At 35.3% G+C, this 17427-nt stretch overlaps 2 protein-coding genes across 2 annotated transcripts; one reads left to right on the top strand and one right to left on the bottom strand.

Annotated features, from left to right (window-relative positions):
- Positions 1 to 556: 556 nt before the first annotated feature.
- Positions 557 to 13918, top strand: LOC124445790 (protein-glutamine gamma-glutamyltransferase 4-like). Its single transcript, XM_046996562.1, is given in 14 exon segments — positions 557 to 1356; positions 2133 to 2321; positions 2466 to 2574; positions 9459 to 9550; positions 9724 to 9857; positions 9927 to 10055; positions 10290 to 10606; positions 11257 to 11402; positions 11405 to 11515; positions 11729 to 11941; positions 12028 to 12219; positions 12948 to 13111; positions 13233 to 13372; positions 13452 to 13918. Coding segments are annotated over 14 exon segments (2178 nt in total). The 5' UTR covers positions 557 to 1274; the 3' UTR covers positions 13612 to 13918.
- Positions 13919 to 15110: 1192 nt separating this feature from the next.
- On the bottom strand, positions 15111 to 16429 carry LOC124445799 (quinone oxidoreductase 2-like). Its single transcript, XM_046996575.1, has one exon. The coding sequence runs from the start codon at positions 16306 to 16308 to the stop codon at positions 15421 to 15423; it is 888 nt and encodes a 295-aa protein (XP_046852531.1). The 5' UTR covers positions 16309 to 16429; the 3' UTR covers positions 15111 to 15420.
- Positions 16430 to 17427: the final 998 nt, after the last annotated feature.

Genomic DNA, 17427 nt, shown 5'->3' with positions numbered 1-17427 from the left:
AATGTGCTATTACGTCAAAGTGGATGAGGGATGTGGTCTTTATTTTCGTCCAGAACCAAAGAAAACAACTAAACGTAGAACGGAAAGAGTATGGAACATGAGAATAGTGAGATCAGAGCTGGGTGAATCTCTGTGTAAAAACATTTTGTTTCTTCATGCTATTGCTGGTTGTGACACGACATCCCGGCCCTTTGGCCTTGGAAAATCGGCACCTCTTAAGAAATTCACAGATTCAAACTATTTCCGTGAACAAGCATCAGCATTTGAAGTTTCAAACGTCAGCATGAATACGGTTATCCAGAGTGGTGAAAATGCCTTGGTCTGCATGTATGGAGGATAAAAAGGCGAGACTCTAGACAGTTTGCGCCACAGGAAGTACTACGAGAAGGTGTGCACTAAAGGCCGAATGGTAGAGCCCCAAAGTCTTCCCCCAGCATCTAGTGCAGCCAAGTATCATTCATTGAGAGTCTTTCTTCAAGTTAAGCAATGGCAGAGTCAAGACAAAGGATTGTTGATTGATGCGTTTGGTTGGAAAATCTGTGGTTATGTTATCGTACCTAGAAAAACTGATCTTCCAGCAGCTCCTGAAAACTTGCTTAATATGATACGATGCAACTGTACCACAAATTGTTCAACTACAAGATGTACCTGTCGTAAAAATGGACTTCACTGCACAATGGCATGTGGTCAATGTAGAGGTACTGGTTGCACTAACAGTGGTGTTGATGTTGAAGATGATTAACAAAAGTATGAAATGACAGAAATGTCTTTGTAAATCAAAGTACACTATATCAACCATATGTAAATTTAGTGACATTCTTGTATTACTATGTAACCTAAAGGATTCCTTTTTTTCGGTCGTTGAAGACTTAACATGATTTTTAATAGCCACGCTGCAGATTTATATAATCAAATATGATATTCGTTAGGTCAAAGCAGTGTTATTTTGTAATTCTTGTTTATAGCCTCGTTTTCATGTCATAATTTCACAGAAAACATTATTTTACGAAGTTGCCGGCCTCAGATCATGTGGGACTTTTAATATGTTGTTCTGTACATGAAAGGAAAGATATTTTTGAAGAGTGAGCTTTTGTGGGAATTAGTTCAAGGTTCAACCATAAATCTACTGGACTAATTGTAAATCCTTTTGATAAAATCATCCAACATGGCGGCCATTGTGTAGCTTGCACACCAACTCACTCACTACCGTTATAGTATTGACCATTTTTAATATTGTTTTGTATGAAATATTGGGATTAGTATTGTTACTGAAAATGACATCGCGTAAGCGAACATCGACATCGACAACAAGAGAAGACATAAGCGCTCTGTCAAAGAAGAAAGTCATCGAGACAGGTACATACAGCAGCACGCTTGTTATAAACATACAACAATGTCATTTTGCTATCTGTGGCAGAAAAAGTCTAAATCTAACTCAGGTAACGCATTTTGTAAATTAGTAGATGAGTAGATTACAAACGAGCTAAATTACAACAAAATGGTCTATAGACATTTTCTGGTCTTCAAGCTTATCCGCTGACGTCATGTTGTTCGTCAAGTAATGAGGAATCTTACTTCTTTTACCCACATACTCCAAGCACGTGAAAAGTTTCAAATTGCAAAGCGGAGAGGATTTTATTTTAACGTGTGTCAATAAATATACATAAAACTTCCACGTTTAGAGTACATTTACACAGGCATCGTTTTGCTTAACTCGTTATATCCAGTCTGTTTAAAAAAATTTATCAGCATTCCTTCTATAGGAATTGCCAAGAGTTCGTCAGTTGAAATATAAATATCAAAGCCCAGCAAAGTGCTTTTAAAGAGCCATTTAATGCATAGAAAGAAATATTTATTTAAAAGTGTAACGTTTCGTTTCCTCTATACTTGTAATTCAATATTGTCTGATGATGTCTTGATGTCTTTACGTAAGGTTTGTTTTCAGGACAGTGCATTGACCTCAGAGCGTTGAACAACAGGAGCATGACAAACGTCATATGGGACCACCGGATGCTAGTTTCTCATGTTATAAATTTTTACCGAGCTCTAAAGTTGTTAAAATTGACTCCCTCCTCCAGCACTAAGGTATACTCTAAAAAGAACAATAATTAACACAAGAATAATGGGTACAGGTTGGTCAAAAGAAGGCTCCGTTTCGTTCAACTATCATAAACAGGAGAATTCCACTCTTCACCATACGGAAGAATACGATGAGCAAAATCTGGTTCTTAGACGTGGTTTCACATTTCAGCTAAGTGCAGTTTTTGAGAATTTTAGCCAAAGTGAAATTAAAGACGCTGGATTGCGTTTTAGCATTGGAGGTAAGAAAATATGGTGCTATGCAAATAACGAAATGATATCAACGTTTTAGGTGTTTAAAGATTAATATCGAACAGACGATCATCTTTTTCTCTTCATGTCTTTTTTGAGCATTTAAATCGTTTGTATTTTATTTATCACTTTAGCAAATGACAGATTCATTCAGCCTCGTATATGGGAAAATAAACTCATTGAATCAAATGAAAAGGAGCAAAAATTTGAAGTGAAAATCCCGGTTAATGCTGCTGTCGGAAGGTTTGTCAGCATTTCATAATTACTAGGTTTTAAAACAACTCCGTATCTGATGAAGATCGATGAAAAATATCTTTAGACTAATATAAAAAACCTGAATGCGAAATTCAAGTAGAGTGATTGTAATCAACATCTCAACAACACACTCGTATTTAGTGGCATAGCCATCTGAAATCATTGTTTGAAATGCATGTATGCCATAGATATAGTATGTATGCTATATCTACGATGTATGCCGTAAATCCGGATATGCGGTGGATTTCGGCATGCATATATAAATATTTGGCCCTATTTATCGAGCTGGTTGTACGTCAGTCCTACCGTATGGTAAATTTTGATTGAAAAGCGAACCCAATAACCACTCATCAAGAACGTGTGCATAGTTCTTAGTTCTTTACCATAATTTCTAATTAGCAGCAATTTTAAAAAACACTTGAGAAAAACGACGATTTTTTTGAGAGCAAACATGTTTCGACATTATCAGAATGCCATCTTCAGTGCAGAATGGTTAGTGTTAGGTAATATGATACGTAATATGATATAAATACATTAATTACAATGAATAGGATTATGATTCAGTTACTAAATATAAAATATTTACAAAAAAGGAAAAGAAAAATAAGTATTAAGAACTTATAACAAAAAATATTATTATAAAGTAAATATAGTGTTGTAGTGGTGAACTTGGATATTTAAATCGGGATTAGTTTTATTAATGTGTAGAGCTTCCTTGATTTTGAGTGAGAAAGTGGATTGATCAGTGTCGATGATTTTAAAACAGGAAGGTGAGAATTTGATTTTACATGAAGGAGAGGCTTGAAGATGTTTGTAGATAGTGGAGTTTTGTCTGTGTGAGTATGTTCCTTTATCCTGGTAGATAATTGGCGAGAAGTTTCACCAATATAGCGGGAATTACATCCCGCACATGAAAATTGATAAACTACCATAGATTTGGAAAGTTCGGGAAGTGGGTCTTTAAACGAAAATAAAGATTTTATTTTAAAAGGTGTGAAAATAAGTTTAACGTCAATGTCAGTGCAGTAGCGTTTAATGATTTGTGTGAGTTTGCGTTGTGTGTGTCGTAATCACCTATGTAAGGTAGTTTGAAATAACGTTTATTGTCAGGTTGTTGTATATCGTCAGTGTTAGTTGTGGAGTTAGATGAGTCAGTGCTTTTCTTGTTGTCCAAATAGTGTTGTATAGTGTTGTTGATGAAATGAAAAGGAAAAGAATTACGTTGGAGAGTGAATATTAGTTTCTTTAGATCACGTTGAAAGCCGATATCTGTGTTGTTAAGTTTCTGTGCTCTGTCGGTCAGTGTTCGTATCAGTCCAATTTTGTAATTTAATGGTGTGAAACTAAAAAAGTTAGTCAGTAGTCCTGTATATGTTGGTTTGTGGTACGTAGAGGTCATACAGTTTTCATGTGATTTAGTTAGTAAGATGTCCAGAAAGGGTAACTGATTGTCTTGTTCGGTTTCGTATGTAAAGTTTATGCTTGGATGTTGTTTGTTGATGTATTCGTAAAGAGTAATGCTTCGTCTTTGTTATGAAAAATACAAAAATGTCATCAACGTATCTGCGGTAAAATAAAGGTTTGTTGTTGCTGTAGTTATTTAACCAGTTTCGTTCGTGAAAACCCATGAAAATGTTGGCTAGAATGGGTGCCAAGGGTGAGCCCATACTTACCCCGTCAATTTGGTCGTAGTACTTACCGTTAAATAAAAATGAGTCTCGGCCGTAGTGATTTCAAACAATAGTTTTAGTTCTGTTCTGCTCATTTTGAATGTAGGGTTGTTGGTAAAATTAAATCAATAGCAATGTCTATGGTTTCAGTCAGTGGTATGTTGGTAAAAGGCTTTCAACGTCAAAAGAAATAAAGAATTTGTCATGTGGAGCGTTAGTGTTAAAATATAAAAATCATCGACAAAACTAAAAGAATCTTTAGCAGAATGGTCATTAGGTATTAGGGTTGGAGTAAAGAGCTGAGGTATTTGGCTAATTTATAGTTATACGAATTGATTGAAGAATTTATAGGTCTGATAGGAGGTATGTCATTGATATTGTTTAATTTATGAAGTTTAGGTAAACCATATAATCGAGCTGGCTGTGAACCTCTAGGGTACATTTCTTGAAATGATTTTTCGTTAATAGAGTTCTTTTTCTTTAACTTACGTAGCAGTCGTTGTAACTTGGCTTCACGGGAGATTGTAGGATCATGATCGAGTGGTTTGAACTTAGATAAATTGTTAATTATAGTGAGGCAAGAGTTAATGTATACCTGACGATCCATAATGACTACACCATTGCCTTTGTCAGGTTTAAGAACAATGATTTTGTCATTATTACGAATGTTCCTTAGAATTTTATGTTTCTTCAGGTCTTTAGGAGTTGGATGGTAGGAATTTACGTACGTGTGTGCCAAGTGACCAAGTTCCGTTTTTAGTATTGAATAGTCCTCTTGTTTGATAAGTTTATTTCTTAATGAATAGTGGATTCGTTCGAATGTTGCCAGAATGTCGGAGGAGTGGATTTTTGGAGGTTTGATGCTGAAATTGAGACCGTTTTTTAGAGCGTTAAGTTCATCTTCACTAAGCTTTACAGATGATAGGTTGGTGACAGTGTCTTTATGAGTGAATGGTATAGCCTTGTTTTTGGTCAAATTATTTAGTTTCTTACGGTGTGTCGAAAATATTTTGTTTAGTTGTTTGTCGACATTCTTTTTGAGGGCTTTATTCAAGATATGCCAGTCAATTGGGTTAAGAAAGCTTTTGATTTCTTCTGTTTTGTTCGTCAGGTCCCTATTCAGTGTCCGTAGTTCTTTAGATCTCTTCGCTATCGTAGTTCGTAGTAAACGCTTTCGAATGTGGTATGTATCTCGATTGTCAACATTAGGCAGTGGAAAACACAGGAACTTTGGAAAACTCAAGTGAATTGCAATCTTTAAAGGCGACATCAAGTTCAGCCTTGCGTTTCTTAGTTGTAAGCTTTTCATAATTTCGAAAATCCGACAAGGAACCTTTCCATGATAATTTTGTGCTAAGTCGTAGATATATTACCATAATTTCTAATTAGCAGCAATTTTAAAAAACACTTGAGAAAAACGACGATTTTTTTGAGAGCAAACATGTTTCGACATTATCAGAATGCCATCTTCAGTGCAGAATGGTTAGTGTTAGGTAATATGATACGTAATATGATATAAATACATTAATTACAATGAATAGGAGTATGATTCAGTTACTAAATATAAAATATTTACAAAAAAGGAAAAGAAAAATAAGTATTAAGAACTTATAACAAAAAATATTATTATAAAGTAAATATAGTGTTGTAGTGGTGAACTTGGATATTTAAATCGGGATTAGTTTTATTAATGTGTAGAGCTTCCTTGATTTTGAGTGAGAAAGTGGATTGATCAGTGTCGATGATTTTAAAACAGGAAGGTGAGAATTTGATTTTACATGAAGGAGAGGCTTGAAGATGTTTGTAGATAGTGGAGTTTTTGTCTGTGTGAGTATGTTCCTTTATCCTGGTAGATAATTGGCGAGAAGTTTCACCAATATAGCGGGAATTACATCCCAATTATCTACCAGGATAAAGGAACATGTGAGTATGTTCTCGCCAATTATCTACCAGGATAAAGGAACATGTGAGTATGTTCCTTTATCCTGGTAGATAATTGGCGAGAAGTTTCACCAATATAGCGGGAATTACATCTTCAAGCCTCTCCTTCATGTAAAATCAAATTCTCACCTTCCTGTTTTAAAATCATCGACACTGATCAATCCACTTTCTCACTCAAAATCAAGGAAGCTCTACACATTAATAAAACTAATCCCGATTTAAATATCCAAGTTCACCACTACAACACTATATTTACTTTATAATAATATTTTTTGTTATAAGTTCTTAATACTTATTTTTCTTTTCCTTTTTTGTAAATATTTTATATTTAGTAACTGAATCATAATCCTATTCATTGTAATTAATGTATTTATATCATATTACGTATCATATTACCTAACACTAACCATTCTGCACTGAAGATGGCATTCTGATAATGTCGAAACATGTTTGCTCTCAAAAAAATCGTCGTTTTTCTCAAGTGTTTTTTAAAATTGCTGCTAATTAGAAATTATGGTAATATTATCTACGACTTAGCACAAAATTATCATGGAAAGGTTTCCTTGTCGGATTTTCGAAATTATGAAAAGCTTACAACTAAGAAACGCAAGGCTGAACTTGATGTCGCCTTCCTTAAAGATTGCAATTCACTTGGAGTTTTTCCAAAGTTCCTGTGTTTTCCACTGCCTAATGTTGACAATCGAGATACATACCACATTCGAAAGCGTTTACTACGAACTACGATAGCGAAGAGATCTAAAGAACTACGGACACTGAATAGGGACCTGACGAACAAAACAGAAGAAATCAAAAGCTTTCTTAACCCAATTGACTGGCATATCTTGAATAAAGCCCTCAAAAAGAATGTCGACAAACAACTAAACAAAATATTTTCGACACACCGTAAGAAACTAAATAATTTGACCAAAACAAGGCTATACCATTCACTCATAAAGACACTGTCACCAACCTATCATCTGTAAAGCTAAGTGAAGATGAACTTAACGCTCTAAAAAACGGTCTCAATTTCAGCATCAAACCTCCAAAAATCCACTCCTCCGACATTCTGGCAACATTCGAACGAATCCACTATTCATTAAGAAATAAACTTATCAAACAAGAGGACTATTCAATACTAAAACGGAACTTGGTCACTTGGCACACACGTACGTAACTTCCTACCATCCAACTCCTAAAGACCTGAAGAAACATAAAATTCTAAGGAACATTCGTAATAATGACAAAATCATTGTTCTTAAACCTGACAAAGGCAATGGTGTAGTCATTATGGATCGTCAGGTATACATTAACTCTTGCCTCACTATAATTAACAATTTATCTAAGTTCAAACCACTCGATCATGATCCTACAATTTCCCGTGAAGCCAAGTTACAACGACTGCTACGTAAGTTAAAGAAAAAGAACTCTATTAACGAAAAATCATTTCAAGAAATGTACCCTAGAGGTTCACAGCCAGCTCGATTATATGGTTTACCTAAACTTCATAAATTAAACAATATCAATGACATACCTCCTATCAGACCTATAAATTCTTCAATCAATTCGTATAACTATAAATTAGCCAAATACCTCAGCTCTTTACTCCAACCCCTAATACCTAATGACCATTCTGCTAAAGATTCTTTTAGTTTTGTCGATGATTTTTTATCTTTTAACACTAACGCTCCACATGACAAATTCTTTATTTCTTTTGACGTTGAAAGCCTTTTACCAACATACCACTGACTGAAACCATAGACATTGCTATTGATTTAATTTTTACCAACAACCCTACATTCAAAATGAGCAGAACAGAACTAAAACTATTGTTTAAAATCACTACGGACGAGACTCATTTTTTATTTAACGGTAAGTACTACGACCAAATTGACGGGGTAAGTATGGGCTCACCCTTGGCACCCATTCTAGCCAACATTTTCATGGGTTTTCACGAACGAAACTGGTTAAATAACTACAGCAACAACAAACCTTTATTTTACCGCAGATACGTTGATGACATTTTTTGTATTTTTCATAACAAAGACGAAGCATTACTCTTTTACGAATACATCAACAAACAACATCCAAGCATAAACTTTACATACGAAACCGAACAAGACAATCAGTTACCCTTTCTGGACATCTTACTAACTAAATCACATGAAAACTGTATGACCTCTACGTACCACAAACCAACATATACAGGACTACTGACTAACTTTTTTAGTTTCACACCATTAAATTACAAAATTGGACTGATACGAACACTGACCGACAGAGCACAGAAACTTAACAACACAGATATCGGCTTTCAACGTGATCTAAAGAAACTAATATTCACTCTCCAACGTAATTCTTTTTCATTTCATCAACAACACTATACAACACTATTTGGACAACAAGAAAAGCACTGACTCATCTAACTCCACAACTAACACTGACGATATACAACAACCTGACAATAAACGTTATTTCAAACTACCTTACATAGGTGATTACTCACGACACACACAACGCAAACTCACACAAATCATTAAACGCTACTGCACTGACATTGACGTTAAACTTATTTTCACACCTTTTAAAATAAAATCTTTATTTTCGTTTAAAGACCCACTTCCCGAACTTTCCAAATCTATGGTAGTTTATCAATTTTCATGTGCGGGATGTAATTCCCGCTATATTGGTGAAACTTCTCGCCAATTATCTACCAGGATAAAGGAACATACTCACACAGACAAAACTCCACTATCTACAAACATCTTCAAGCCTCTCCTTCATGTAAAATCAAATTCTCACCTTCCTGTTTTAAAATCATCGACACTGATCAATCCACTTTCTCACTCAAAATCAAGGAAGCTCTACACATTAATAAAACTAATCCCGATTTAAATATCCAAGTTCACCACTACAACACTATATTTACTTTATAATAATATTTTTTGTTATAAGTTCTTAATACTTATTTTTCTTTTCCTTTTTTGTAAATATTTTATATTTAGTAACTGAATCATAATCCTATTCATTGTAATTAATGTATTTATATCATATTACGTATCATATTACCTAACACTAACCATTCTGCACTGAAGATGGCATTCTGATAATGTCGAAACATGTTTGCTCTCAAAAAAATCGTCGTTTTTCTCAAGTGTTTCTTAGTTCTTTCCAAAATTCATAGAGTAGCAGGTTGATTCCTTGCTTGAGATCGCAAGTATAATTTTAGCTCAATAATTAATCTCATTATGAATATTTTTTCAGGTACAAAGTGGAAGTAGTTCTTCCTAACAGTTCAAGTCGTCCCTTGGGAAGTAATGAAGAGATACTTGTTTTGTTTAACGCTTGGCACCAAGGTAATGTATAATATTTCCAAATCAACCAATTGTTTCAGTATTTTCAAAATAAATCAGTTGGTCAGCAGAGCTGAATACGTAAATAATCGACCCCTCAAGTTTTGGCCCTGTGTTGTGTAGCACATTTTTATGCAGAGATAATTATGAGCAATGTCTTTCACACGTCCGCACAGATGACGAGGTATATCTTCGTGATGACGACAGTAACGATAAGAAACAAGAATACATCTTGAATGACGACGGACTACTTTATGTTGGATGGTCAAATTATCGAGGTCCCAATCCAGTTCGATGGAATTTTGGCCAGGTAGCTTTGGTATCAGAGCATCATTTTTTACAATCAACTTTCTTTGAACGGAAAAATATTTTCTTTTAGTTTGAGAAAGATATTCTTGAATGCGTTTTTTACCTACTGGAAAACGATCGCCGAATCAGGACGAAGCCTTCAAAATCCTTGATTATGAGAAGCGATGCAGTATGGGTTTCTAGGATTCTTTCAGCTATGGTAAGCAAACGAACATTAATGATAAACAACATCCTTTGACGTTAGTGCCTTTCCGAGAAATAACAAAATTTGTCTTATTAAAGAGTTTGGCTTTATGATTATGTAAGATATGATAATGAGTGACTGCAAAAAAGACGTACGCAAAGAATCATCTCTAGACATAGAAAAATGTCTGCTTTCAGTCATACGAAAACATAATACAATTATTTTTTGTTCGGCTTTATTACAACATAGATCAACTCGCAAGATGACAATGGTGTATTAATGGGAAATTGGACAGGCAACTATGAAAATGGCAGATCGCCGACATTTTGGAATGGCAGTGTAAATATTCTTCAGGAATATTATCGCACAAAAAAACCTGTAAGATATGGTCAATGTTGGGTGTTTTCTGGTGTCCTGACAACGGTCCTAAGAGCAATAGGAATCCCAGCTCGAAGTGTAACCAACTACAACAGTGCTCATGATACAGATAACACTATGACCATAGATACGTTTATCAATGAAGAAGGTGAAAAGGTTAAATGGCACGATAATAGAGATAGCGTATGGTAATGAATGATCCATTGTACCATATTTCTTCATCATTTCATATGTTTTACTAACACTATAGAGTGTATCAAAAAACAGGTGACCTTAGGAAATTGACGTATTATGATGATTTGTGAAGAAGCCTAAGTGCATAAATTATTGTCATTTACGTGCGTGTATATCAATCTTTGTTACTAGCAAAAAAACTTTCCTGCTCCGGAAAATTTGACATAACTTCCAACAGCAAAACATTCAGAGTAATACACCAATGAGATTAGCATAGAACAGCCATTGAACTTTTACAATGTATTTTTTTATACACTCAGTATGACACTGTCACAATACTTTTTGGAGAGACAAATTAGTTATTAATGTATTATCCCTAAAACATTTAAGGGGTTCTGATTGCGTAATTACCATGTACATGTTCTTGCCCAACAACTGACGTCAAAGGGATGATAAATTGCATGGTATGGTGTCATAACGAGTAGGAATTTTATAAATGACAGTACAAGCTGATAAAAATGTTTTTGATGCTCGTTTATTTTTTAAAAAATAGATGATTTCGTAATTCGCTTACCAAGGAGTTCGCAAACTACCATGAAATTTGGGCTTAATTCCATCATATCTTGTTCAATGTTACTCATTAGTTGTTACATATAATCTACAGGAATTTCCATGTTTGGAATGAAATTTGGACAAAACGTCCGGATCTTCCTAACAACAAGTACGATGGTTGGCAGGCTGTTGATTCAACACCACAAGAGGAAAGTAACAAGATTTATCAGATGGGTCCTGCTCCAGTAAGTGCGGTGAAAATGGAGAAATCTATGCTGGGTTTGACACTGGATTTGTTTTCGGTGAGGTGAATGCTGATCGTGTGACGTGGTTGGTGAAGAGAGATAGATATGGTTATTACGTCATTCAAAGTAAGTTGGTATTCATGTTAAGTCATTACAACAAACCTTCGTTATAGTTTATGTTAATCGTGCTACATTTACACAAACGATAACCTCTTATATGGTGTACGTTTACTTGGTGAAAAGGACATCATATATCACAAGATTGCCTTGATGTGGTTGGAACTCACACACTGACACTAACTTTTCAAGGGTGAAAATAAGTATATCACTATTTCTTAGAAACAACTCAACGATCAACGTCCAGCTTCGGATCTTACATTAGCACAAAAAAGGTCGGCAGTACGCAACGAGAGGATTTAACACTTCAATACAAATACAGTGAAGGGTCCGAGGAAGAAAGAAAATCCTTTGAAACAGCTTACAGCTTTGGTGCTGGTCCTCGGATTTGGCTGGTTTTGCATGTTGAAGAAGAAGGTCAACAATTAGATCTTGGTAATGCACAATAACACTTATGGATTTTATGTTATTATAACGTAATTTTCCAAAACTTAACAAGGTATTGGTTATATTTTTTAAAGTTTTGGGCACCAAAGAAGAAAATCTTTTAGTGGGCGAGCCAATAACCTGCTATGTAACAGCAAAGAATAAGACAAACAAGGGTTTAACAATCAGCTTGACTGGCGTCATCAGGACAATCAGATACAATGGAAGTGTTTCGTATCTTGTTAAGACGAGTAAATTTGATAAAGTGAATATTTCATCGAAAAATGGTGAGTTTGAAAAGAACTAAAATTATGAGTCACATCGTCTTTCGAGGTTTCAAATCATTGAACTCTGAGTATATAATTTAATACTGTGCCCCAGAGTCAGAGAGAGCGGAACCAGAGTTTTGACTTATTTTTCCAGACTCTGGAAACAAAAATTACAGCAAACATACGAAGTTATTGATGATGGAAAAGTAAAACTTCCACAGAAACAGAATATTTTAAGTATGACAGATAACGTGACGCCTTATTTTTAACAAATAGTGATTCGGAGAAAAGCCGTTGTCTTTCATCAAAGTAGAAATCTTTTATATTGTTAACATTTTCTTTATCGAAGCAAAAGTTTCAAATTTGATTGTGATTAGACCAATTATTATTAGTACCGCCACAGGGAAAAATGGCTGACACTTACACCTCTTGCAATATCTTGTATGTCATGTTCTCCATTATAAATAACGTCTAAGTGAGTTTTTTCTTTTTGAGGACAACAATAACTGAGAAACGGCATGAACCCCTTTCAAATTTTATGAATTTTCGGACATGTAAACTTTTTACCAAAGTTGAAACTTTTTACCAAACCTGTTTTTTTTTGTACGGAGCTATATAGATATTTTTCAGAGGATGCTGGACGTGAAACCCCCGAAGTTTCATAGCTGTACTATAATTTCTCCTTTCACACATGTTAGCTATACATCCCGCGGTGTAGGCATGCCCTTGCCCTTTCTGTTTTCTAGAAATAACCAAAGAAGTTGTGCTGCAGCCAGAAGAATATGTAGAAAAACTTGTCGACCTAAACTGCTTTACGTTTGTTGTGGTAGCTAAAGAAATAGAGACAGAAAAATATTACGTAGACGAAGCCAAATTTCAGTTATTTAACCCAGACGCAATACAAGTTAAGGTCAGTTTGAACGTAGATTTACCTGACAAAGCAAGATATTTTTGAAAATTATGAATTTGAAATCACATGACCAACATTGGGCCAGCTGCGTTTATTAACATTGTTGCTGACAATTTTTTAGTTTGACCATTCGCCTCTTCACACTGGAAAAAATGCTGAAGTTGAAGTCATCTTTACAAATCCTTTGCCCGTCAGATTATCCAATATTAAAATCAGTATTGAAGGAGCAGGTTTGCTTCATTTAACGACAAAGACGTTCAGGTAGTACTCGATTCTTGCTTTCTTTTACCTTATAACTCATTTTAGAGATAACATTTTGTTTTGATTTTAAACAACTTAGGAAATGCCTTCAGCCTGATGAAAAACGAACTGCCACTTTTTCGTTCTCACCTCGAAAATCTGGACAACGAACATTACTGGTAGATGTTGATACAACTCAGGTGAAAAACTTCAAGACTTCAGTTGATGTGACAGTCAAAAGATCTTCTCGTTTTTCCTAAACAATTTTTTATCACGTAAAACAAATAGAGGAACACCAATGAGAATCAAGAAGGAACTTCGAGCTCAAAAGTTTCAATAGAACTATACTTTATTGTGCATTCTTCATGTATAGTACTAAAGTATAGTTCTTCAAAAGTATAGTTCTAAAAGTACTAAAGTATAAAAGTATAGTACTAGTACTAAAGTATAAAAGTATAGTACTAGTACTAAAGCATAGTTCTTCAAAAGAACTATACTTTATTGTGCATTATCTAGTACTCAAATAAAATAAAACGTCAACAAAATATATTTTACGTCCTAGCTAAACACTTGCGTATTTCGGGAAATTTTTTGTCTTTTGTACATGTTTGCCATGTTTGTTATACAGCTATCGTTCAGCTGCAGAGGAGGTCTTAACTAACTTTAATGAAAAAGAAGAGTAATGAATTTTGGTGATCAACACAGTAAAGACTTTCATTCAGGGACTGCCCTAGTCCAAAACTTCAAAGTTGGCTCGCTTTCATAAAATTTCCGTAGTGTGTTTACTACGTGGGGTTTCATATCCAAAATGCAACAGGCCGACCATTACAGAAATTGCCGCGTTTGCTTTAAAACCTGTTCCACACGTAAAAGATAATTTTGGTGTTTTCGTTAAAGATACTGTGCCATAGACACCAGAATAGAGACTAAAAATAACATAATTCCGAGAAAAGGAGTAACAACAAAGGTTTTTCTAGATCAAACCCATTTGTCTTTTTTACAATGGTTGTTTGCTGAAAGATTTAAATATCTTTCCTATTATGACTACTTATAAAGGAAGAACCCATCTCTTAAAGAACTTATTGGCCCAGAAACATGATCTAAAATGTGTACAAATAATTGCAAATAATGCCTTTACTTTCAATTATTTAATCTGGTCCTCTTATCAGCCTGGTTGATCCACTTATTAACCTGCTCGATCATCTTATTAGCCTGGTTGTTCCTCTATTAACCTGCTCGATCCTCTTATTAGCCTGCTCGATCCTCTTATTAGCCTGCTCGATCCTCTTATTAACCTGCTCGATCCTCTTATAAGTCCAGTTCATTTTTCCTTGCAATAAAGATAAAGTTTCTGAAATTTTTGATATCTGATGTGAACTCTCATTATAATGTCTCGCTAGTCTTGTGAAAACCGAGGAGACATTTGGAAGAACTCGAGAGCAGATCAGTGCAAGACTGAGAACGAAGGTCTAGGGTTTCGGTCCTGCTGCGTTGTGAGCACAAAAAGCACAACTGCTAGCAACCTGCTGAGAACCAACAAGCAGAACAGTCGAAAATAGATATTAGTATTAGTCCAAGACACGTCACTACAGGATCTTCAAACAATGTACCATAAGCAACAAGGAAAGAAAGTTTGAAAAAAAGACATTAGAATCGCTGTGTTCAGTAAAGTTGCGTTTTGCAAGGGTGTATATCATCCGCAAGTTAATAACTTTTCCATATTTGCGAATTTTCACATTTTGAAATCGAAAACTGAATATAAAAAACAAACCTTTTTTATGGCATACATATTTCCGCTGACAATCTCTTGCTATCACGCCAAGTGCGACTACATACATTGCAAGTGTAAAAAACACTCTTTTGCTAAAGAGCGTCAGTTATTCATCAAAAAATATTAACGAGTACTATTTAACTTATAAAGTTTTGTTGTGCAGTGTTTTTGCTGAATTGTCGAGCTTTAATAGTTAAAATTCATATAAATGCATATATCTACATAAACTAAGCATTTTGAGAATAATCGTGCACGTTTTGGCTAGATAACACGAAGCAAGTAGTCATTTTCTCAGTTATTACTTGAAAGCTCCAGCAACTTGAGATACCCATGCCTTCAAACTTGTTGGCTGCTTGCCAGTAATGGTCGTATAATCATTTAAGCTTGCTTGGTTTACCTGAGGACTCCCCGAATCAATTAGTCGATAAAGCTCCATTACACCTTCAGCTTGCCAATCAGGGAATCCCATCTGCATAAATGCTGCCTTAGCATCTGCATAGGGTACACGAACATATTTTATTTCTTTTCCCAAGTTGTCGGAGAAGGCTTTAGCCATATCACCAAACGTATGCCGATCGCTTACGACATTATACGTTTTACCTTCATGCTGCTGTGGAGAGGACAAAATCGTTGCTGCAGCTATCCCTGCGTCACCAACTACCACTGGAGTGTATGGTTTGCTTGAATCAACAGGACCATAGCATGCCGAATCACTTTTTATTGTGCCTTGGTAAGCAAAGTAATTATCCACGAATAATGGTAATCTTAGATAAGTATAAGGAACACCAAGTTTGGCAATTTCTGTTTCTATCTTCTTAAACTGCTTTCCAAATGTGGTATAAGTAAGGTCGGCTGTGGCGACGCTCAATACAAGCAGATGTTTTACACCAGCTTCTTTGGCTGCTTTTGCCGTGTCGATAGACAACTGGGCACGATTTTCAGTTCCAGGACAAACGATATATAGAGCATCTACACCTTTCAAAGTGGTCTTAAGTTTTTCGATCTGACCCATTTCTGCTTGAACTACAGAAACACTCGGCAATGATTTCAATTCTTCAGCTTTCTCCGGATTTCTAACCCCAGCTTTGATGTCGAGTTTATCACTATAATTAGCCGACAGTGAACTCACGGTCGCTTTGCCAACATTTCCACTAGCCCCGATCACAAATACAACAGATTTAGCCATCTTCTTATCTTATATCGATTGAGTCGTTTTAAAAGCAACTAAAACGTATATAATACGTAGAATTATACAGTACAAAATTTTGTCGAGTCACTGAAACGTACAAAGAATCAATAATGTCGCAATATAAATATATTACAGAATAATGACACAGCAATTTGCATTGTAAAGGAAGGCATTTATGAGTAAATAACAAAGAGCTCACAGGTCATTGGTAGCTATGTGTGTGACTGACACTCGACATGTATACTTGAAGATACCGAGAATTTCATTCATTCAACTACAAAGTTTCGTCAAAAATACAGACTTGAGCAAAACATAAAGTGCATGTGGTAGCCCACAGTCAGAAACCGTACCCTTAGCAGGAATTTGCTTGGGATTTAGATATAGAATGCTTATTTTGTCGTTCATTCTACAATCAATTGTAAGAGTTGTAAGGGTAATTCAAGTTAACTCAGCTATTACAAAAAATTTAAAGGTTTGCTTTCAACTTAACTTTAAAGCAACATACACTGCACTCACTTTAAGGCGCCTTTTTGCTTGCGTTCTTTTCTACTCATGGCGACTAGAAATGCTGGGTATAAAAGATAAAGATCCAGGCTCAACTGGGATTATCTTTTCGTTATGATGCTTCTTCTCATTTTTAGACTCGTGAATATTTGGTTGCGATGCAAAAAGGCGTGGGTTGAATACTCTGACACCAAAGAATGTCATTTCATTTCATAGTAAAACACCTCTAGCAGAAATATCAACACATACATCATTTGCAGTGTTGGATATAAGTGGAAGGATTTCCTTGATAATGAAGTAAGGAGAGATTCAGCGACACATCAAGGGCACACAAGAAAGCGCATGGCTATATGTGGAACCTTTTGCCGCACACACAGATTCATGGTAACCCGTAACCGCTTTAACTGACGGTACTGACGGCTTTAACATGGTAATGGAGGTAGATTGCATCAAATAATTTTGTCCTAGTTCTACTGAGTAGTCAGTACATATCTTTCATTTTATAAAGGCATAGTTATGAGCCAGATGCTAAAACATTTTCAGCTGGGCAATGTCATTCGCTAAAACCTGTTCCTTCATCATCCGTTTCAAAAAATCAAGTTGATTTCTGCA

Source organism: Xenia sp. Carnegie-2017, unplaced genomic scaffold (genome assembly GCF_021976095.1).
Source record: "Xenia sp. Carnegie-2017 unplaced genomic scaffold, XeniaSp_v1 HiC_scaffold_22, whole genome shotgun sequence".
Taxonomy (NCBI): Eukaryota; Metazoa; Cnidaria; class Anthozoa; order Malacalcyonacea; family Xeniidae; genus Xenia; species Xenia sp. Carnegie-2017.
This window is presented reverse-complemented; position numbering and strand designations above follow the sequence as displayed.

What these genes read in the sequence shown, in the direction of transcription:
- LOC124445799 (XM_046996575.1), bottom strand. Translation starts at nt 16,308, where the DNA reads ATGGCTAAATCTGTTGTATTTGTGATCGGGGCTAGTGGAAATGTTGGC.